The 23389-nt window shown below is 47.5% G+C and overlaps 1 protein-coding gene across 1 annotated transcript; it reads right to left on the bottom strand.

Moving 5' to 3' along the window:
• Window positions 1–11628: 11628 nt before the first annotated feature.
• Window positions 11629–12333, bottom strand: LOC144119699 (uncharacterized). Its single transcript, XM_077652260.1, has one exon. It carries the CDS (start codon window positions 12331–12333, stop codon window positions 11629–11631), a length of 705 nt encoding a protein of 234 aa, XP_077508386.1.
• Window positions 12334–23389: the final 11056 nt, after the last annotated feature.

Genomic DNA, 23389 nt, shown 5'->3' on the forward strand with positions numbered 1-23389 from the left:
TAGAAGACCAATTTTGGAAGAGCGTTGTCGTGGAGGACGAGGTGAAATATATCCAGTCTATTAAGCCCTGTAGTCTCAGCGCTGAAGCCGATGCGGGCCATATTTTAAGAGGGCACATGGTGGCGAATCTGAGGCGACTGTTCGTGTTGTTTTGCGCTCCCACATAATGCGTGAACGCGCTGGTGAAAATATTACTCCGCATGACAGCAGTGTATAGTGGAGGTCTAATTTTTAAGGGAATTCCCAAGGTGTAGTTGCTTTGTCATAAGGGAGTAATTACCCATTGGCATCCACGCAAATGCAGCCTTACGGCTACAAAGAAAGCTATACAGCTTAAACAGAATCTTCGTGGTTTAAGTCCCTCCGAGTGGTGCCCCTAATTCGTATACGCCGTGCGCAGCTGGAGAAGTGGGCTTTGCAGGGACATGCTCGTTAGGCTTAGCCATCCGTATAGTCACAGGGAGCGTACTTTCATTCGTCGTTTACACCAAGCACTCTCGGGCGTCGCCCATGATGTTCTATAATCTGTCTGAGGCCCCGAAAACGGACTTTCACCGTGTGGTCCCACGGTGCTCTTGGGGCGCTTGCTTGCTTGCACGGTGGGTGCGGCGTTCTTGGCCTCGGCGGAGCCTTCATCCGCCACAACCTCTGCTCCGCCGACATATAGGTGCTTCACTTCTCCACACCTAGACTAAGAAGCTGGGATCTGGTACAGCCCGCATTCTACTTTTCGCAAGGGTCTCATTAAACGGCCTGTAACTATTAAAGCGTCAATATAATGCCACATCTGCTTGACGCTTCTGAACGCTGTTTTTTTTTTAATTTTTAGGAGAAGTTTGTGCTGTTCACTGTTTTATATTTTGAGGTTCGCGCGACTAAATCTCGTTATCAATGACACATATAAAACGTGTGAACTTCCACATTATGACAGACATCTTTGCGTAGAACACAATTTATATATCCGGCAGCTCTGGGTCAATTTTTTTCTTAAGATAAATGCCTGAAAAGTAGACAAAAAAGGGTTGCTTAGGTTAATTTCGACTAATTTTAGGTAAAAAAACTGAACTCCTGAAACCGACAAAACAAAGCAAAACAAAAAACTCAATGTGGTTTGCTTTAACAACAAGACGGAAATGCGTGAGAGGTCACCATTATTAACTGCGCTCATGGACCACACACATTTCTTTTTAAGGCCTTCTATTTTTCTTTCTTGGCGTGTTCATTCTCGTCATCTTCTTTGAACACCGCGAGATAGGCCATCCTCTACTTTACATTCATGGTGTCCTAGGAGTCCTCATACCACTTCTGGAGCAGTAGTGCATCGTTGAAGCGATGCGTCACTGCCCCCTGCGATGGCAGGTGCTGCCACCGGTGGAGCCTGTGGGGCCCAGATTTATCGTCCTGGGCGACCTCTTGCGGCCAATCATTCAGTTAACTGCCAGCTGCCACGGTGGGAAGTTTGCTCACAATCCGGTGGGCAGGGCTTCACCTAGTGCTTCACTCTATCTATCGCGACTTGTCCCCACTAACGTTCAAGCATTAATAACAAGGCGCAGACAGAAGTATCTATACCTAAACAGTAAGAATTTTCAGATACATATTTTTATTATGTTGCATTTCATTCATAACCGAAGTTGGCAAAGCAGCACAGCGCATGAGAGCGGCACTCCTCCTGTTTGCGATAAATAATTTGTTATATGCGACAAGAATTTTTCGTTCCTCAAAAACAATTGTCAGTTCTTTATGCTTGTGATCAGGCAACGGCATATAAAATCTGGAGCAAATTTAACAGGCTGACCACCGCTCCAGGAATTTTCTTATGTGGAACCATCCTTCGGTCAGTTTTGGCTAAATAATACGGCCTTTTTGAGCATTGAATAAGTACGATTTTATTTTGTAGGAAGGAAAGAGTCACTGCTGAACACGATATATTTGCTGGAACTTTTCAGCCGTGTGGAGGCCCGGTAAGTCTGTTTATTGCATACTGCTAGCCTGAATGTCAGACTTTAGGCAGAAGTGGAGGGTCCTGAGCAAAACAGTTTACAAAAATATAATGTACATTCAGTCTTGCGAAGGACGACAACGAAACGAACGTGTATAACCCGTACAAAGTAAAAAATGAAGTACAAACACTATGATACGACATTATGAAACACCGCTATCTATTACTGAATGCACTCAAAAAAGATAGCGTTGAACACTCAACCACATTTGCAGGTAGGTTGTTCCGCGTACGAATAGCTATAGGAAAAAAAAAGAGGCTTTAATGCTCTGCACAAAAAATCGCTCAGCTTGTTTGAATGACAAGAACGGGTTTGTCGCTGGGTAACTGAATGAGAATAGGCATTCTGTTTGGGGATGTCTGTGCTGTTCATTTGGTCTTGGTGAATTTTGTGAATGCAATTTCTATCCCCACTTATAACTTACCTTCATACATAACCAATTATAAAGCACCGATCCTGCAGTGGTCGTAAGCTGACAATCTAATTTTTAAAGTGCAGTGAGATGTATTCCAGTCACTCTTCTCCTCTCTAACGAAATTCCAAGCTAAAATCGAAGAAATACTTTGAGTGTGGAGGTTCGACTGCAGAAATATGGCGTGCGGGCAGACTTGCTCAGCGTAGTCAGTTTGCAGCAAGGATGGCGCCGTCTAGCGAAATGTTTTGCTGTTACTTGCAGTAGCAGCGGTGGATGACGGTCATTAGGAGACCAAAAGGGCAATACTGCCGCCCGTACCGTAGCTGCTTATTTCAAGGCTGGCACGGGAACATCATCCGGGAGGATAGTGGGCAGAGGAGGCGAAGGCTACAAATGTTGGTATTAGAGAAAAGCAAAGTTTTGAATACGCACATAGGGCATTAGCTGTTGTAGCATAACCACTTTATAATGCTCGACTACTACAGTGATACAGAGAATCAGGGGTGGTGGTGGTGAAAATTTTTTTTATGTAATCATAGATTGATTGACTGAACAGCTTGTATTTCCACCAGATAAAACTACAGAGTGTTAGGGATCGTTTTCAGGTCACGCCCATACGACCACTAGGTGGGATGCCTAGTCAGGCACCCCATTGGCGGTTGCCGCAGCCCGGAAGCGCTGCGTTAAGGCCCTTTGGGCCTCGGGGGCGAGAATCAGGCGGTAATTTCTACTCGACAGCACGAGTTAAAGGGTAATCTAGACGCATTACCTCGATAGAACAATAGCAGTTATTTCTCGCCTCCAATGATGTCTTCACGTTGGTGCTGAACTACGAAGTGGCGATAAAAGACGATGCACGCAACGAGAGCAAACGTTGCGTGCATGATGCACGTGGTAGAATTCTGCTCAGCACAAGAAGTGCTCCGGAGCAAGTGCTTCGAGTACAAAGAGCTGAAGAGCTCACGAGGCATGCAGGTACTCTCTCTCGATGGACAAACTCTTCTGGCAAGGAAACGGCACAGAAAAACAGGATAGAAGTTGTCGGTGCTTGGGCCGTGCGCAATTAAGCTCACTTAGGCAGTTTAGTACAGTTTAACATGTGCACCGTGTAGGCTGGCCACTTACGGTCATCTCTGAAAACATTCGAATCATGCTCGCAGCGAAATAGATTAAAACTGAAACCGAAGTGCGCTCGCACTTCATCTCGACATGACCCGCCTATTCACCTTGTATCCACGCTACGATAATTGCTCATTCAATTTGATTGATGGATAATAGTGATTGAGAGCTGATGTACTTCTCTTTCATCTGGCCGTCTACGCACCGCAATAGCATATTAATGCAATAACATTTCGGCTGTCGTCTCACAAAAAATTTCCGGCTTCTCTGTCCCTAAATTTCCTGATTGGTCGAGATGGTCGTGACGTCATCAACACCATGGGTGCCCCTAGTAGATTATTCATGAGGCACCACCAGATTTGGAAATCTGAGAACGCCCCAAAATTTGGAAGTTGTCCCAGCTCCCAAATTTCCAAAGGACACTCGAAATTTTAGAAGCAGGGCCACCCCAGAAAATCAGTTCAGGTGGATTAGCGGGTCGCATTTGTATCATTCAATATAAGAATCTAATGGAAAGTACTCGAACATTCTAAATGGAACCAGTTCCACCGGAGTCTTGGCGGGAAATTTGAAGAACATTAAACGCTCATTGTAGTAGCAGGCAACCTAATTGCTATAGCGTGTTTTCTTCTTTAAGAATATCGTTGAGAAGGTCCTCATGCTTTGTTTTTGCCCACGCAGTATGTTGCAGACTGCATGTAGCTTCTGTATGAAAAGGAAATCAGTTAACATAGACGTACAAATTTCGCTGCTACTTTTACATTGAAGTCGAAGATGTTTTATTGGCACTACCCGCCCAGAAGAAAAACCTAAGCACAAGTGTGCTTTTCTCTCATGCTTATGAAGTAAGCATTAGTTTGAAGCTTCTAATGGGTTCCAATTCATATTGGAGCTACACGTACTCGTTTTTCTTTATTTCTAGACGACACGAGAATTCTGACTTCTTCCCATCCTTTGATGTGACATAGTATCTGCAGTATATTTTACATGTATACATTCTTAAGAAATTATTGGTAACTCGGAATACATTATGAGTAAACCTAAACTAAAACGCCGAGCACCACATCCTTTATGCAATGTCTTAGATTAAGTATTGGTATCAGTAATATGCTGGTAGGCTGTATAAATGCCCGCCGTAGAGGATGAGATTATTGTTTAACACACCTCTGCTTTTTTCCACAGCATGCACCACTGATACCGGTAAGTTATTGGCAATTAAAACTTCTCCGGCTACTTTGCTTTTTGTTCTGTCTGTGTACTGATATATTGATCATGGACACTATGCTGCCCACTCACGAACATTAAGATGAAAACCACAAAATGGCGCAGATAATGGTTTTTCCGTCAACCATAGTGAGTTAATAATGTCTTGCCGTCATGACCCATGTGAATCTTTATTATAAAAAAAAGTTAGGGATCGTCCTTTGAGTTTGGTGAGGCCAACAAGAAAATTATTCTTACAGCATCTTCAAAGAAGTGCTACTACGAATTATTCGATACCACCTCTGTATTATGTACGCAAAGCGCTTTTGAGCCAGTCGTTAGCTATTCGTTGAGATTCAGCAAGAACTGTTAATTTGGTGCTAACAAAGGTGGAAATTCATAATGTGCCGAAGAGAATTTTTTTGTTAGTTTCACGTTATCACTTCGTTTACGAGTGACATGGATGCATTCAGTAAAACAGAGACATTGTTAGGTGCGGAACGTAATAAAGGATGGGATACGTCAGATATGACAAAGTATGACCACGGGTGCTAATAGCAGGCAATAGCTGGCACCATATAGGGCGTCCCAGCCAACTTTAGCCCGGGTTTAAAAATATGCCGCGGCACTCTTAGACGACGCGACCAAATGAATCTTGCTGCCTTTTTTATGGAGCACCTCACACTATTTTTTATTGGGCTTAACTGCATGATTAGTCGAGATTAATTAACCGACTTCGCAAGCAATGAAGATTGGCGAAAAAGTCCAATGAGGAAGTTGTAGAACGGTGCGCGAAACGTTCCACTGAACAGTGTCCAACTTTCCATCCATTATGTATAAGGCTTTTTCGCTCTCTGCAGATTCCCGCGGAATACAAAAAATACCACGGGACATGTCCGCTTTTGCGACACGATTGCAGCGCTCTCAAACATTCCGCTGAAGAAACAGCTCATCTAGCCGGGTGTACTGCTGATTAAAAGGTGATAGGGACCCGACGCACACGCTGGCTGTGCGATTACGCTGTGCTTGTCGCTATCATGAAGCGCCGCGAGGGAAGCATACCACTGGCCTTTTAAGGTGCGACGCACCAGGCTAAATTATCTGTTAGTTCTGATACGGAACGTTTGAGAGCGCTGAAACCGCGGTGCGCAAGCGGGCATGTCACATGGTATTTTTTGTATTTCGCGGGCATTTCCATTGAGCGGGAAAAACGCTGATACATAATAAATGCAGAGTTAAAAACTGTTCAAAGAGAAGTTTCCCGGACCGTTCTACAAGATTCTCATTGATCCTTTTCGCCCATCTCCGTTGCTTGCGAAGTTGGTTAATTAATATCGAATAATTACGCAATTAACCACAATACAAGACATAGTGTGGCTGGCTCGATACAATAGCCAGCAGCATGCATTTGGTCGCGGCCGTCTTAGAGTGCCTCGGCGTATTTTTAAACACTGGCGAAAGTTAGCTGGGACACCCTTATATGCTGAAATGGCATCCCAAAAAGCCCAATTCCGTTCTTTATGAACAGTGCCAGCTTTACCGCTTTGACACTTTCACTTATTTCGCGGGTTAGAAATTGGGTGCTAGTTTAGGAGTTCAAACATGAGCAGAAATAGAGTTATTTAACAAACTTTCGTAAATCTTGTTCTCGCGGCAAATTTGGTCCAGTAAAACTAAATTTCTAATAAGGAGCACTAACAAGGAAGGACATGCAATTCTTTATTTGTACTGATAATTTTATGAACTGTCTAGAACTGTAATCTAGAATCAAAAATTGCTATCCACGGTAGGTATCTCATTTTTTCGATCACAACTATTCCGAAGTGTACACTGCTATCCTCGTGTGCAGCACTTCTCCGGATACACATGGCTGCCTTTGCACTTTGCGAAAACAGTCAACATTACAGCAATAAGTTCGAGCGCCCATCATCATTGTACAGGACTTCGTTAGCGTGACTAGTGCTTCATGCATACAATGATCACAATACTACTTCAGGTCAGTGCATTTATTCTGGCCTTCTAAGATTTCCTTTTCCAGCTTATACAAAGTATCAACCACGCCGCTGATAACAAACGTTATAATAGGCTTAAAATCCTCATAAGCTAACTGGAAACTGCACCCTAGAAAAAGTATACGACATCCGATAGTTTCCATCCGGTGCCTTCATCTTTGCATACTCTGAAACTACAGTTCTTACAGGGAAAAAACTTCACAAGGAGTTCATCCCCGATGGCCTTCAGTAAACAGTCGCCCGCAGCGGTGACCAGCGTCGGCCAATTGCCGAATACAGTGCAGTTGTTGGGGCACGCCAGCGCACGGCAGAGAATACGTAGGGAACTGCTGAAATACCCTTCATTTTGGACGCACCAACTGCTTGTCCACGCCGAACTAGGACATGAAGCACGACGGCCAACGTTTATTGTGCACTCTGAGTGCACGGAAGTTAATGCTCAGAGATGTATAAAACGAGCTGTGCCGAAAACCTGTGGATGACACAACAAAAACACGGTTGACGCGAATATGAAGAGGCCCGACCACGTGAACTGCACAAACACGACTGCTATTTGAATTAACCGCCGGTGACGTCTCGTTGATGAGCCGAAGAAATTGAGCAGGAAAGCGGAGTAGGAGAATGAAGGGAGAGGAAAAGCGATTAAGCGCGAGTCGGAGCGGCGTAGATTGGACGCATGGCGCCACGCAAGTGGTGTTCGCGGGCACTGATTTGAACTAGCATAGGCGTCGTAACAGGCAAGTCACTGCTGTGTGTGCAGTCGAACGTGCGGCTGTTCATCTATGGGACCAGACCTAGCATCGCCATCAGATGGAAGCTGTCTAAGAGCGTGAGCATAGAAACAGGCAGCGGCAATACCATTTGTTGGGCGAGTTGGTGCTCACGAGGATCCATAACAGCGCGACAGACGGGACAAAGAAGAGAGGACACAACACAGGCAGCGCTATGCTGCTAGCGAAACCGTTTATAAATTTTTCTTATGTGCGCTTTCGGATAGAAATGAAGTTAATGCCATTTTTCAGAAATCAAGTCGAAGTGCAAGAATCGAGTGAATCCATATTTTCCATGAAAAGGAAGGAATCTAAGTATATTCCTCGTGTGTCCGTTACGAAGACTCTACACCTGTGGGAAGTTTCAACCTTTTTTGGTGACTAGTTCGTTTACAGCGGATTTGTAAGGACGCTTGAAAAATTTCCGGGGACACTTGAGCTCCGCCTTAAGGGTGTGACGCGATAGCGTTAATGGGTCTCTTCAGTGGCCTGGGCTCTTTTTTGCATATAACTTCGCAGACGAGGACATTGTTCTTTAATTAACTAATTTATTTCCTTTATTTGGTTTTATTTTACATTTATATTTCTTTCAATTTTTATCGTTTACCACAAGACGGTCTCCCTTTAGAGGGTCCCGGGAACACCTAATGAGGAACACCTAATGAGCGAGGAACACTCGCTCAATCACTGCATTGTTTTTCTCATGAACACATGAGGCAAATAATAATCCACAGTCGCGCGAAAAAGTTGGAGAGCCCTTTCCGACGAATTTTTCATGCTCGTGCCCTCCTCCGTTTCACGCTCATGGGTAGTCCGTCAAGAGATGGCTATTAGAATCTGCCAGACTTCCCGTAGTTATCATGGCCGTGACCAGCCAACCGCGTCAATCCGGCGGGTCAGGAAGCTCCGCCCCCGGCAATGGGGCCGGTGGAGGAGCGCCGACCTTCCAGCGTGCAAAAAGTGACGAGTGGAGAGGGAAAGGCGCGAAGGCGCTGAAATTCAAATTCAGACTAAAGATAACTCAGCTTCTAGCAAACGCATTAAGAAATTTTTGCTTTTGAATATTCCCGATGCGGCGTCTTTGAACACCCTAGGCATACCGCAGCCCCTTCTAGAGCCGCTTTAACTAAGCCGAGCGAACGTTCTTCCCTAAGAATAGAACATAAATTCACTGCAATAGGTAGGTACCATGTTCAAAAGGGATGTGTGCGAAGGCAGTGAAAATATGAAAGCTCAGCAACAATGGCGTCGTTACCAAGGTTCTCCGCACTGCTTTGACGCTGTCAGAGGTAGCCCGAGGATCATCGCGGCTTTATTCGGTCATTACGTCCCCATTTTAAATCAGTGATGTTCTATGCCGCAACCAAATAATTCCCCTACTTGGTTCAAAAAATCTCTGTTTTGGGCGCTCTTTCCTACACCATATTGGACAAATCGCGATTTTTTTCCTAAGTTGTTTCAAAGTGCTCTTTTACTCTTTTCATTAATCATTGCAGTTAGCCGAGATAAATGAACGCCTGAGTGTGGGATTATAACAAATAATACAAAGATACATGGCGCAGTAATGGTGTCAATTCTCGGTGGAACCACGCCGTAAGAAAAGGAGTAAGGTTGATGTTAAGGAAGAAACAGAGAGAGGAGCTGCAGTGAAGGGCACCAGGATAAATTGCGGCATCGTATGTGCCATGTCACCAAGACAACAACAACAACAACAACAACAACAACAACAACAACAACAACAACGACGACGACGACGACGACGACGACGACGACGACGACGACGACGACGACGACGACGACGACAACAACAACAACAACAACAACAACAACAACAACAACAACAACAACAACAACAACAACAACAACAACAACAACAACAACAACAACAACAACAACAACAACAACAACAACAACAACAACAACAACAACAACAACAACAACAACAACAACAACAAGAACAACAACAAATTGTGGCATTTGTTAATGTTTTCTTTTCCGTGCTCCACTACATGTTTAAAAGCTCTGAGAACACCCCTGAGAACACCTCGTCGCCGTCACCACTTAAAGGGTCTCTGAAAAGGGCGTTTGAGGCTTTGTATAAAATACTTGCGTCATGTAGAGTACACGCCAACGAGCGTTCATGCCGCGAAGAAGTCCTCAAGAGAGAGCCGATAATTTGCAATACAATTTTTAAAACTCCCGCTTCCGCGCCTAGCGGCGACCTGCGGTGCTGGGCTTTCGCCCAAATCCGCGCTCGTTACGGCAGCATCCGCGCTCGTCACGTCATGTAGCGCTCGTTACGTCAGCAGGGGACTGGTCGCATTGGTTCGCGAGCGTCGGCAGCCGGCGGAGGGGGCGAGTGGGAGGGTCCAGCGGAGGAGCGCCGACATTTAAGCGTGCAAAAAGTGACGAGAGAGGGAAAGGCGCGAAGACGTGGAGATTCGAATTTTGACTACAGATAACTCAGCTTCCACAAAACACATCTAAAAATTATTGCTGGAGGATATTTGTGAAGCGGCGTCCTTTAGCATCCTAGGAACATTCGCATCATTGTTGAGACCGCCTTTCAGAGCCCCTTTAAAGCTACGGGTTGAAAGAAAAGTTGTGTCGGATCTATTGTCAGGCTTTTAAAATCAGAATGCATTTGTTATTAAAGACAAAGAAAACAAGCACGCAAATGACAAGCGTGAACTCGCATCTCGCACATGAATTTTACAATTGAGGATAGCTTCACCTCAACATCACGGCCGTATTTACTCCTAAATTGTTTGGTCCGCCGTATTGGTCAACACCCTAACTCAGAAACCCTAAAACGTAAAAAGCTCAGGTTCGAATATGTAATAGATTGCCCAACTGAAGCTCTGAGGCGTCAACATGCGCCAACATTTATCGCATGTCGCTGATGCAGTGGCGCTACGAGAAACAAGCCACCGGAGACAGCGCTGTATTTCGTTCAGCGCAAAGATGCGTATGAAAACGCTTGCTTATGAAACAACTTTATTGACATAATCAAATTGAATGCGGGCCGGCGAAGATGGTGGATACTGGCCTCAGTTGGTCAGCAGCCCTAATCCGGGCCACCGCAAGTGCCAGCCGCCTCGCGAGCACGGCGGACAATGGTTGCATGGACCCCGACCGTCGAGCACCCGAGGAAGAAGGCCTCCCAAGCCTCTTTAGTGGGGTGGAATGGGGAGGGAATTGGAGACTGAATTGGCATGCTCACGCCATCAAGGCTCTCTTCACAGTGCGGACACTCAGGATTCCCGTTCGGGTCGTAGCGAGTAGCCTGAGCCGCTGGAGCTGCCGCAGAACGCGTTCGTCGGCCTTCGACAGTCCCTTTGCTGGAGGAGGGTACCGTCGGTGCCGAGCTGTGCAGTCGTCTATGATTTCTCGGAACGGCAACAGCGGTCGGCCTAGCTCGTCATCAGCGGATCGGAGGGTGGGTGCCCGGCGGATAAGCGCGCGCGGGCAGCGGCGTTTGCCACTTCGTTCTCTGGGAGTCCCTGATTGGTCGGCGCCCACACGATGCACCTAAGTGGGGGTTTTGCGTGGTGGACTGCATTGCATATAGCATGTGGTGGGCCGGTGGGCCAGTGTGCCAACATCACCGCGCATATAGCTTTCACAGGCGAATCTCGAATCGGTAATGACAGTTCGGAATTTTGGGGTCGGAAACCGCGTGAGCAATTGCGACTTCTTCGGCCCAATGAGCCCTCTCAGCGCGGCAAGAGAGTCCGTTGATCCGTGCTAACAGTGTGGGCCTCCCGCAACTCCCAGAAGGTGTCAAGCACCCCCATACCAAAAAGACGGTCCACTGAAGTTGTGATCGGGACGTCGAAAGCCCGCTTCACCACTTTCCGAATGATGACTTCGACAAGGTTGCACATTGGCGGCGCTGACGTGTAGGTACGGCGCAGAATACAGGATGCGGCTGGTAACGGGGGTCTGCGCAAGACGGAGCATGCCACGTCCCCGCAGACCTCCGTGCCAGTTCGACACCCGCCGCAGCATGTAGCTAACCATATCCTCGGTGCACTTGAGTTTGGCGATTATAGTATCTGCTTTGAGCCAACGGTGAATATACAGGCCCCAGACACGGGCCCCGTTCACTTCGCGCACAGGACCCTCGCGGCAGTAGATGTGCATCGAAGTGGGGTGCGTCTTGACGGCGCGAATGTGTCGGAGTTCCGCTTTGGTGGGGCGCAGATGAGCCCGCAGCCATTAGCGTATGTGTCGACTAGCGTGGCTTCCTGCTGGAGTCTGCCCTCTATGACGCCGATGGATCCCATGCTGGCCCAGCGGGTGATGTCGGCGCACAGCGCATGGTGCACTCCTTCCACCCGCTGCAGGAGTTTGGGGAGCTCCATCATGGCTATGTTAAGCAAGGAGGGAGGGAGCATATCCCTCTGGGGTGTACCTCTGGTTTCCATGTGAGGACCATAGCCCTGATCGTTGATACGGAGCAGGGCCCGCCACTGGGAGCGGAAGTCCCGGACGTAGGCAAACGCTCTTGGCGCACATTTTGTGCTGCTGAGGTTAGAGAGGATAGAGTCGTGTTTCACATTGTCGAACGCACCCTCCATGTACAGCGCAATGATGACTTTGTCCCTACGTTTGGCGAGGATAACGTCTTGTTGGAGTTGAAGTAGGATGTCCGCAGCCGACATATGTGGTCTGAAGCCGTGCATGGCGCCGGCGAAAAAGCCGTGTCCTTCGATGTGGGAGGAGAGACGGTCGCATACCATTGTCTCCATGAGCTTTCCGACGCATGAAGTGAGCGAAAGGGTGTGAAGATTGTCAAAGTGGACCATCTTGTCGGGTTTGGGCATGAAAGTCGCGAAAGAAGTCTTCCATTCCTCCGGTAAGGGCACTGCGCCGTCCCAAATATGATTAATGCATTCGAGAAGTCGGGCGTACATCTGGTCCGAGAGATTCGCCAATAGAGTGACTGTCATGCGGCCCCTGTCGGTAGCCGTAACATAATAGTGAGAGCTGCCTTAAGGTCCTGGAGTGCGAAAGGAGCGCACAAGTCCGCGTTTGGTTGCCCAGCATATTGGAACTCGGGCCCCACCGGATCCACTTTGCGAGAGAGGTAGCGGGAGCACAAGTCGTCAGCAAGCTGAGCGGTATAGTGCCCGGGTATTTGTATTGAGCACGTTTCAGGCTCCGTTGTCTCTCACCGCGGGTGCTGGCCGGGTCGAGCAGTGTGTGCAAGAGCTGCCAGGAGCTCTTGGAGCTAATCTGTCCTGCCTACCTATCGCACCATGAGATCCAGCTGGAGTCCATCAGCTGTTACGCATACAGCTTGGCCTGTGTCGTGAGTTGGCATATGCACATCCCTAGCCTCTTGTTCGACCTGTGTGTACGCTTCCACCGCCGGGCAAGGCTGCGGCGGGCCTCCCACCGATGAAGGAGGTGGCTGTCCGCCACAGGCTGGTCGTCCGTCAGGGAAAGTGCGTGTGTGCTTGCGCTGCAGAGCGGTGAGTTGTGTGACTCAGGCAAGCTGAATTACAGTCGCTTAATATTGCTCATGTGCAGTGCTGAATGCAAAACAATTGCTCTCCTAGTACTGGAATTTCACCATTGCAAAACTCTCTAACGTCGATGTTATTGATTTTAAATTCTTTCCAAAGTGGGTGTCCAGCGTTCATAGCTCTACATTCGCGCCAGCTGTTTTCACACGCCAGACAGCGAGTTCTTGCTTGCCTCTCATTTAGTCCTTGTACACCGTCTAGCGACAAAAGACTCGAGGTGGCCAACACCGACGAGAAAATGCGAGGTTATTGCGAAATTTTGAAACAAGCACAATTAACTCGGCTGCTCCCTGAAGCAGTCCTTCGTAGCGCCGCCGTATTGGATAAACTGAGCCATCCCACATAGTTCATGAAAATCGCTAATAATGCTCAGTCGTCGGACAATCCGGACACCAGATGAGGTAGGACCTCCTGGTCAGATAGCTTGGTATCTACGTAAACATCCGACCACCGATTCCAACAGAGTCCACAGCATCAAGGACGGCATCACGAGTCATGCTTTTTGAGAACGCAGAAAAGTGTCACAGCGGTGCGGCTCAGACGATTTTCCTGCTGTACGGTGGCGACGAGATCAATGACGTTTGCTGTAGAGGAGCTGCCCGCGGAAAGCCTGCCATAGTATTACAATAGATGTTATATCGCTCGAGGCACCACTCGAGTCACTCCAGAATCACTCTTTCTGTGATCTTCTCCACGCGAGTGGCCTACCTATACCATTTTCTCGCAGTGATGGCGCGAGGCTTCTAACTAGAAAATCTTGGCAGACGCAACGCTCTTTGTGATGTGATCCGCAGCATCAATATAGACCCCTTCGAAGTATCGACCCCACTTGTGACTTCCGCATGACACGCAATGTCGACAAACGTGATCAAAATGGCCTCCACCGAGTTTTCCAGGACGCTGCCTTCACTAAATCCATTTTACATAAAATTGGTGCATCACGTAGCCCTCTGTGCCCCATATGTGGTGTGCCCGAAGATCTTCCACATTCGGTTTCCCGCTGCCAACTCTTCAACCATCATCGCAAGGCACATTTAAGTGCTTTAGCACTTCGACAGGATGGCCCTGTGCACCTGGAGCATGTCCTTGGACCCTTGAGGAACGCGGCCTCGGATGTGCGCGGGACTTCCACATGCCACGCAATATAGAGAGACGTGATCAAAATTGCCTACCCCGAGTTTTCCTGGACTTTGCCTTCACTAAATCCTATTTACATAAAATTGGTGCATCGCGTAGCCCTCTGTGCCCCATATGTGGTGTGCCCGAGGATCTTCCACATTTGATTTCCCGCTGCCAGCTCTTCAACCATCATCGCAAGGCACATTTAAGTGCTTTAGGACTTCGACAGGATGGCCTTGTGCACCTGGAGCATGTCCATGGATTCTGGAGGGACGCGGCTTCGGTTGTGCGCGGGACAAAAGCATTCTTGGTGTTTTTAAGAGACACGGGTTTGGTGGACATTCTTTGACAAATATGTGTGTGTGTGTATGTGTGTTTGTGAGTGCGTTAGTGTGCTTGATTTCACCATTCACCCTTTCTTTTTCTCCTTTCATTTTTTTCGCCATCCTCTTCTCTACTCTTCTCTTCTTTCACCCTCACCTGGAGTAGCATGTCATGCCGACAACCAGACAGACCTCTCCTTTTCCATTATAGCCCTTCTCCTCCTCCTGTATGATACCAGCTCCAGCTGATACTTCCTTTGTTTCAGGCGTGGTATCAGCCGACTGGATTTCAACTGGGAACAACTTAGCTGAAAGCGTTGCTTATACGGCCCCAGGCAGCGTGCACATTCTCCCAGTTCCACTGGCGAGGGTCATCTCGCACAGCATCTATGAGTGCTTGCCCACCATTCGTCATTGGCTGCAAGGACTATGGCTGGAGAGTCGGGAAGCCGTTTGCACAACCTCGAACCGGTTCCTGCAACGGAAGCTACGATCAGGTCTCCCTCGCCACGATGCAACGCATCTGTGTAGCGTGTGAGTGACAGTGGCGTTTACAAACGCTTACTGCCACCTCACCAGATTGGCAATATTCTACATCGTGTGAGCACTGCGGGTACCAAGAGACAGTTCCGAGCCTACTTTGTGACTACCCTCGGTCTGACCATGAACGAATACCCAGCGATGCAGCGCTACGGCGATTGGATTCTTGTCCTATAATGGGAGCCAAAATCCTAGGGCCTGGCCCTAGGTCAGATAATAGAACTATGGAGACGCTCATCGAATACCTTAGACACAAAGGCTTAAGAAACAGACTATAGACTCCCCATGTGCGTAATTCTTTTGGAGTAATGACCACTACAGACACATTCCCTTCAGTGCTCTGATCACCCATGTGTCTTATCACTTTCTATCGCTCCTTTCATCCTCCTCTACCTGTAGAGTAGAAAACCGAGCATTGCCTATAATTAACCTTCATGCCATTCTATTACGCCTCCTCTCTGTCTTTATATCAAGGGCATCGCTCCCTTGCTTTTTCTGTTGGCAATCAGCCACGTGCCGGCAACGAAAGTGAAGGTCATAGCGAGGGGAGGGAGCGCGAAAACACGAGGGCGAATACAAAAGGCGGACAGGAGCGGTGCTTGCGGCGCTAGGGAAACAGACCAATTAGTCTAAACTAAGACTCCGGGAATGGGAATAAATAAAGGTTTTAGGTACTCACTTTTAATTCCCATGTATTAATGATGGCGATTAAAACACATGAGCCCCCGCGGTGGCTGAGTCGTTACGGCGCTCGGCTGCCGGCCCGAAAGACGCGGGTTCGATCCCAACCGCGGCGCTCGAATTTCGATGGAGGCGAAATGCTAGAGGCCCGCGTACTGTGCGATGTCAGTGCACGTTAAAGAATCTCAGGTGGTCGAAATTTCCGGAGCCCTTCACTACAGCGTCTCGCATAGCGTGAGTCGCTTTAGGACGTTAAACCCTCATAAACCAAACCAAACCATTAAAACACATGTCATTGTTAACAAGGTCAATTCCACTCGAAAATTGAGGCCGCCTTCTGTGATTTTGGATCCCACATCTTGCGCCAGCCGTGGCCAGCATAACCCTCTAAATTTGCCAAGTATACCACTACGCGGGGCCTCTTCTATCATTGACTGCGCTTCCGTCTCCATTGCATTGATTATGTCGAGGAACCATCGATATCTGTTAGGCGCATACTAAGGTTTAGTCTGCCTTTTTTCATTCCATGACCCACGGCTGTCCACGGTCTAATTTCAAGTTTTTGTAGCGATAGCTACAATACGGTAGCATTTCGAGCCTTCAGCGTGGCGGTGGCACGTGACCGTGGCGGCGCCGCCACAGCCACGTGGTCACGTTGTTGGTCACGTGACCAGCCACGTGGTGCGGAGCAGCCGACAAAACCGAGCTGCAACAGCTGTGCGCTTGCACCGTGTGAAGTGGGACGAAGATAAAGAAGGAACGCCCAACGAAACGAAGCGGTGAACTGACTTTGCAATTCTACTGAGCAAGTTCCACTCGGCCAGCTGTAGCTATCGCGTCACTCCAGGTTTAACCAGAGCTAAGCCACCGCCATTTATTTTCCGTTCAATAGATTTGACAAAGTTTTAATAATGGCACGAAACGCTGATTGTGGGCTGCCGTTCAGTATGTATACGGTAATGATGAGATGCTTTTTAGAACTCAGTAGTGCCTTGTCGATGCACTTAAAACTCCTATGAATTTTCGTCTCTGTGCGAATTTGCAGTTACATCTTAAGCTCAGTTGTATTTGTGCACATGCAGTGCCTTCCTATCTACTGTAACTTGTTATTCCTTCAATCGATTACCGAAGATACAAAAACATCGTTCCGATCATTTTAAAGGCTACCGTTAAATTTTGTTGGCTTTGGCCGTGAGTCATTTGCTGCACATGGTTCATACCATGAATTAATTAGAAGAACAACGTCGTGAGTACGCTGGAGGTTACTTTTATTGCCTAGTGACTCTTTGGCAAGTTTTGTCTAAGAAAGCGCTCCGAATATTTTCCTATATGTTCAGTGATTAACAACACGTATTGCGTCTTGTTTTTGACCGATCAGTTCACATCACCATTCTAATGGGGAACAATGTGGCTGTGCATTCGGTGATGACACTTTATTGCATAGTTCTGCAAGCTCTGTTATTTTCCTGTTTATATAATGGCAGAATGAGTGCTGAAACTTGCCCTCTTACACCAAATCCCGCTTATTGAAGTGTGCTACATTCTCTATCTTATTATGCACTCCAGATGACGAGATAAACATATTCGATTCACTACAACGCGCTGCAACGGTCATCGCGTTGACATGGTGAATTATAAAGGTGTTGGAATGAAGAAGATGATCAGCACCGACGCCAACGGCGACGAAGCGTTAGCGCCGCCCGTCTGATGCTCGTGCTGGAGAACTGCCGCTTGTATCCCGGTCTCTCGCCTCGTTGGTTCTTAGATTACTTGCGCTAGGGCCTTCGTCGCCGGAGCTTTCAACGTGCCAATAAACCGCGTTACAGTATATATTTTTTGGGGATATACGAATGCACCTCTTCGTTATACTGACAAAAGTGACAAGTTGATGTCCTTATATTAATAATTAATACACGCACTAAAGGCAATAACCCGTTCACATTTGCTGTTAATTATTATTTGAATTATTAATTGCCGTAATTTTTGCCATACATGCTGTGCGTGGTCCTCAGCAAGGCGTTCAACTAATGCCTACACACAGATTTGCACAGTTTTTAATGCCCTTCGTGTGCTCAAACAAGATATTATCGCCGTTCAGAGCTTCAGCTGCAACCCGTCTACAAACTGCGACGACGTATGTTTAACTAAGGCATTTAGGAGTCGAGTCGCAAGATTAACAGACTTCTCGTTTGTTAATCTTGCAGGAATTTTAAACATGCGCTCGTCATGATTTGAAGAAACGAAAGAAAAAAAAAAGCAACGACGTTTCCGCGCCCGTGCGGGTCCCTTGACAATGTAGAGCTCTCTATAGAACGATGGTGGCTTATGTGCAGTTGAAATTGCGCAGTGACCACTTTTAAATATCTGGAAGCGTTACACATGTTCTGTTAATAGCATGCTTCGTGTTTTGTAGCAGATGAAATGATTTAAAGAGAAGGCGCAATCGTAAGTTTCAGCGATAACTGTTAAGGGACCGTTGCCTCTGTTTAGCGCCGGTATTGTAGCAGTCGGCATAACCGTAGGGTGTTAACCACCAGGAAAGAGAAGGAGGAGGTATTGTGCAACCGGAGGGTGGTTACCGCGGCAGGAAGTGAACATAGGGAGAGCGGGGTAAAGCGCGACCGGAATATGATTACCACGGGGGCCATCTGAGATGGTTCTGTTGAAGCAGGGAGAGAAGGGTTACCGTAGAAGGAAGAAGGTATGACTAGCCCGAGGGAACGTGCAACCGAACTCTTGGATGTTTGTCGCTGGAACCGCCAAAGATGGGTACAAGCGACCTCCGGCACGGCGTCCAGCTTTCTTAGAGGTGTGCGCTTGGAAGTGGTTCTCACTGGGGTTCAAGTTCAAGTTCGTACTCGCTAACCTGCGTGCGTGATCGAAGAGAAAAAAACATGTGGCGAAAATTTCTTTGCGACCACCACAGGTAACGATGAAACATTCGTGTCACGCACTCATAACTGTTAGGTGATTTTTTTTCATGTACACATCCCGAAGCATGCTGTTAACAGGACACACGGACCTCTTCTAGAAGTGTGCACTAACTCACTGCGCAATTTCAACAACCCTATACATAACCCATAGTTTCGGCATCCAGAGCTCTGCGTGATCGAAGGTCTTGTACGGGCCTTAAAACGTCTTTTCCTTTCCTTCAAATGGTTGTACGTTTACTATTCATGCAATGCTTGCTTCTCGCCAGATGGTATTCCGTCAAACCCTCCATTATTGTATTTTTGCCTTCCATGCAGTGCTTCCTCGGAACAGACGGTCGCCCATCTGGATGTCAGGAACCTTGCTTTTGCGACCCTGGCTTTGGGGTAGGCAGAATGCTCGGACCGGGAACATGCAAGAAAACATATTAGGTAGCTGCAGTCGACAGCCTCATGTGAAAAATAAAAAACGCTTTGCGTATCCAATAAAAATCTTGTGTTGGATCAAAAAAATATTTTTGGACTGCGTCACCTTAAATCACGCAGAAGCCTCGGCGGCGTGAACATTAAAAAGGTCGATTTGCGTAGTGAGTCCAAATGCGAATTAAGGGCGCTAGCAGTTCGGCTTTCACTTCGGTTGCGGTGTTCGGACCCATTGTTCATGTATGGAACCTGTTCGGATAGCGGTAATGGGTTAATGCCTATATATGCGGAATTGGTCATTTTCTATTTTACATTTACAGTGTAGCGGCACTGGTATCGCCGGCGGTGCCAATGAAGACTAAGCTCGGAGCGCGACCTGGCTCGCGCAGTCCAGAACGCTCTCTGAGTGAAAGTCGAGAAACAACCGTGGCTGCTGCTGCTTCGTCACCGCCTGCCTGCTTCGTTTCCTAGTGGTGCTGGGCGTTTATTTTGGTGAGGCCGTTCCACGTTCGTGGGGTTTTTGCCAGGGTTCAGGGTAGCTCTGCTGACTCGGGTGATGTAAGGTTGTCGGCGCGCTGTGTGTAGACATGTCTTTCACCTCCCAGGGAGGAGGCACGCGGCAGCCTGGTTTGCCAGCCTGCCGGCCGAAAGCTTGCCTTTGAATTCATTTCTAAAAAATGATGTGAATTCAATTCCCGTGGCGCTTGTACCGATTGGAGATGGAATTCTGAAAATGAAGAATCCGAAAACAATACCGCATCAAAAAGTCTAACCAGTCAATATCTCGACATCTCTGAAGTGCGACCTTTCGGAAGGCTTGGCATTGTTTGTAAGTCGGCAAACTTTTAGTGTGTGTCGGATATGCTCCGGAGTAATACCTTAAGTTCTCTGCCGGTTAAAGCCTTCATTCCTAAGCATCTTGCGTGCACTAAGGGCATTGTACGTGTTGTGGACCCATCATCTTGAATTCAATAAATTTTGGACGAGTTCCAGGAAGCCGGGGCGGAAATTATTTTTGTATATCGCTGCTGTCGCAAAATGGCTGGTGTGCGTGTTGCAACGGAGTCAGTCATAACAACTTTAGCTGGCCGCATATGCCGCCCGGAGTTGAAAATTTGGCCAATTGTCTACCGCGTGGACCCGCTGCATCCTCGACCCCTGAAATGCACCAACTGTTGGAGATTTGGACATATTGGTAGAGCCTGTAAGTTGGCGACCAGATGCCGGGTGTGTGGCGAAGGTCACTCTTCCGACAGCTGCACCGCTGAATGACCAAGCTGTTGTCTATGCAGTAACAGTCACAGCGCTGACGATGCCACTTGTGAAAGTCGGTCACAGGAGCAAAGCTTATTGGAATTAATTGAGCAGAATCGCTGCTCACGGACAGACGCTTATGCACTCCTTAACCACAAAAAACAGTCTTATGCCAGCCTTGTGCGTTCCTCTACTCCTGACCTCGAGGCCACATTGTCTGCCTCAATAGTGTCAACCGTCGAAAAAGCACTCTCAGCTGTGAGCGAGCGCATGCTCAGCAGCTTCACGCAGGCTTTGTCTGATATTGTTGTTGCAAATAAGGCTATTTCTCAACCTCAGCTTGCAGTTCCACCAGCATCAACATCACAGCAAGCCTGTGCTCAAAGTTGCCTTGACACGTCATCACCCAAGAAGCCGTGTCACGTGCCGCTTCTCGACAGCGTCCCTGTAACTCTTTCTCGCAGCACTGTTTGCACTAATGATGTAGAAATGGCTTGTCCTACGCAGAAGCGTCGTGCTTCAACCTCTCCTTCTAAGTCCACCGTCCCCAGCTCAAGACAAAAAAAAAAAGGCCTTCTAGAGTGCCTTCCAAGTCAGATATGCTACAAGAGGCTGTTTCGGCCTCTATTCTCGAATAGGCATCATGGCGGGTGTAAAGGTCCTCCAATGGAATTGCCGCTGTATTGCATCTTCTCTTCCTGATCTAAAAATTCTTCGATCTTCTCATAACCCAGATATTGTGCTCTTGCAAGAAACTTCGCTCTCCCCTGTAAAGTCATTTGCTTTAATCAGGTTTCGTGTTTTCCGTGCGGAGCGCATAAATGGTAGGGGCGGCGGGTTGGTGACCCTGATTTCGTCAAAATGGTGTCACCGGGCATTAATAACTAAAAAGGTAATAAATTCTGATTGCGAGCTTCTAGCTATAGATCTCACTTTGCCACACTGCGCTACTGTCACAGTCGCAAACGTCTATTTTACATATGGAGTATGCAGAACAGACCACCTAGACAGCTTACTTGCAAACTCTAGCAGGGTAATCATTGCTGGGTACTTCAACTCACACTACGTCGTCTGGAGTTCCTATACTGATTCACATGGGCATGTGTTATGGGCATGGATGTCAGCAAATTATGTGTTGTGTTGCAATGCTCGGGCAATAACCTTCATCCGCTGACACTCGCGCTCAGTTCTCGATTTGTCCTTGGCAGCAAGAGGAGTAGGTATAGGGGCATGGACCACAATTGACTGCGGCACATCTAGTGACCACCTGCCAATTACATTTACCATAATGGTGAGCCCCCTCCGAGATCGTGGTTCTGCCCGAAAATTAGTTAATCTTGCAACCTACAAATCATCTTTGCGCGCCTCCCTTACATCTGATCCTTGTTCATGTAGGACCGACAGGGCTCAGCGAGTGTTTTCTTCAGTTTTGAAGGCTACGGAGAGCTCCCAGTTTACTGTGTGTTCTGCTATTTGCAATAAATCACCATCCTCATGGTGGAATAACGCGTGTAAGACAGCTTTCCGTCGTAGGAAAGCAGCGTGGAGGACCCTTTCGCATAACCAGAGCCCGGCAAATTGGAAACTACAAATTTTTCTTGGCCTCGTTTAAACGAACCATAGCAAAGGCGAAAGGATGACTACAATCAAAACTTGAGCGCATATTTGTCAAAAACAAAAAGATAGGAAGGCTTTGTACCGTTTTATGGAACGGAATGTGAACTCCTCAGCCATGCAGTTAACCAGCTCGGTGGTGCTCTCTCCACATGAGGCGAAAAATGAGTTAGAGCGAATTGCTCAAGGACTTGCTTCACGTTTTCAGGAGCAGCTTAGAGTCCCCCTGTTCGCCCCCTACCCCTGCTCAGATTATGTTGTGGTAGACAAATCAGCGTTAACCACTGCAGTTTCTTTAATGCAATCTTCAGCTCCGGGTTGGGATGGTGTTACGGTCGGTATGTTGAAAATCTTAGCGCAAGACTTCACTCAGGACCTCCGCGATCTGGTCAATACATCATTGGAAACTGCATTGTTGCCGCACTCCTGGAAGGTAGCGAAAATAATATTGCTCTTAAAAGATACAAAGGAGGGCTTCCATATTGATAACATTCGGTTTATAGCTCTACCATCCAATTTGGTAAAGCTCATAGAAAGAATTGTGCACAGCCGCCTATCAGCGCATGTTTCACATGTCAACGCATTGAGCTCTGCCCAGATTGGCTTTCGCCGCGGATGCTCCATTTGGTCTGCCCATGTCGATTTAGCGAACAGAGTCCGCCTTGCTATGCGCAAGAATGAAGTATCAGCATTAGTGACGCTTGACATTGCTAAAGCGTACGACAGTGTTGAATATTCGGTCCTTCTCTCTAAATTGGCATTATTACACCCGTCGTACTACATTTATGCATGGATCCGCGAATTTTTAACAGAACGGCAGTTCTTTTGCTCTGACGGCTCCTTCACCTCAGACACCTATGCCTAGACCAGAGGCGTGCCACAAGGTTCTGTACTATCGCCACTTCTATTCAATCTGCTGATGTGCGACATTCCAGTACACCCTGATGGTACGGTACATCTTTATGCAGACCACAAAGCCTTCTTTGCTTTTGCAGCAGATATTCATGCCCTATATCGTTCTCTCCAGGATTACCTCAATGCGCTGGAGGTTTGGCTGGATACATTACATTTGGTATTAAATGTGCACAAAATCAGCGTGCGAGTTTTTAAAACCAACATGCCTCTATATATATCGCTACACTATCGCTCGGACAGCATACCTCAGGTAGAATCGTTGAGGTACCTAGGAGTCATTTATGATGCCAGTATAGATTGGCGGCCCCACATCAAGACTAACGTTGAGAAAGGTGAGCGTGTACTAGTTAGGCTACTACGATTAAGTAATAGGAAATTCGGTATGCGCCGGGACACGCTTGTACTTCTCTACAGAGCCTATGTCAGACCCATTTTGGAATTTGGCTGCACACTTTTTCCGGCTCCCCTAAATATAAGCTTCATCCGTTGCTGCTGTTAGAAAGGCGCGCACTGCGCCTCTGCCTAGGTCTCCCT

Source organism: Amblyomma americanum, chromosome 2 (assembly GCF_052857255.1).
Source record: "Amblyomma americanum isolate KBUSLIRL-KWMA chromosome 2, ASM5285725v1, whole genome shotgun sequence".
Classification (NCBI taxonomy): Eukaryota; Metazoa; Arthropoda; class Arachnida; order Ixodida; family Ixodidae; genus Amblyomma; species Amblyomma americanum.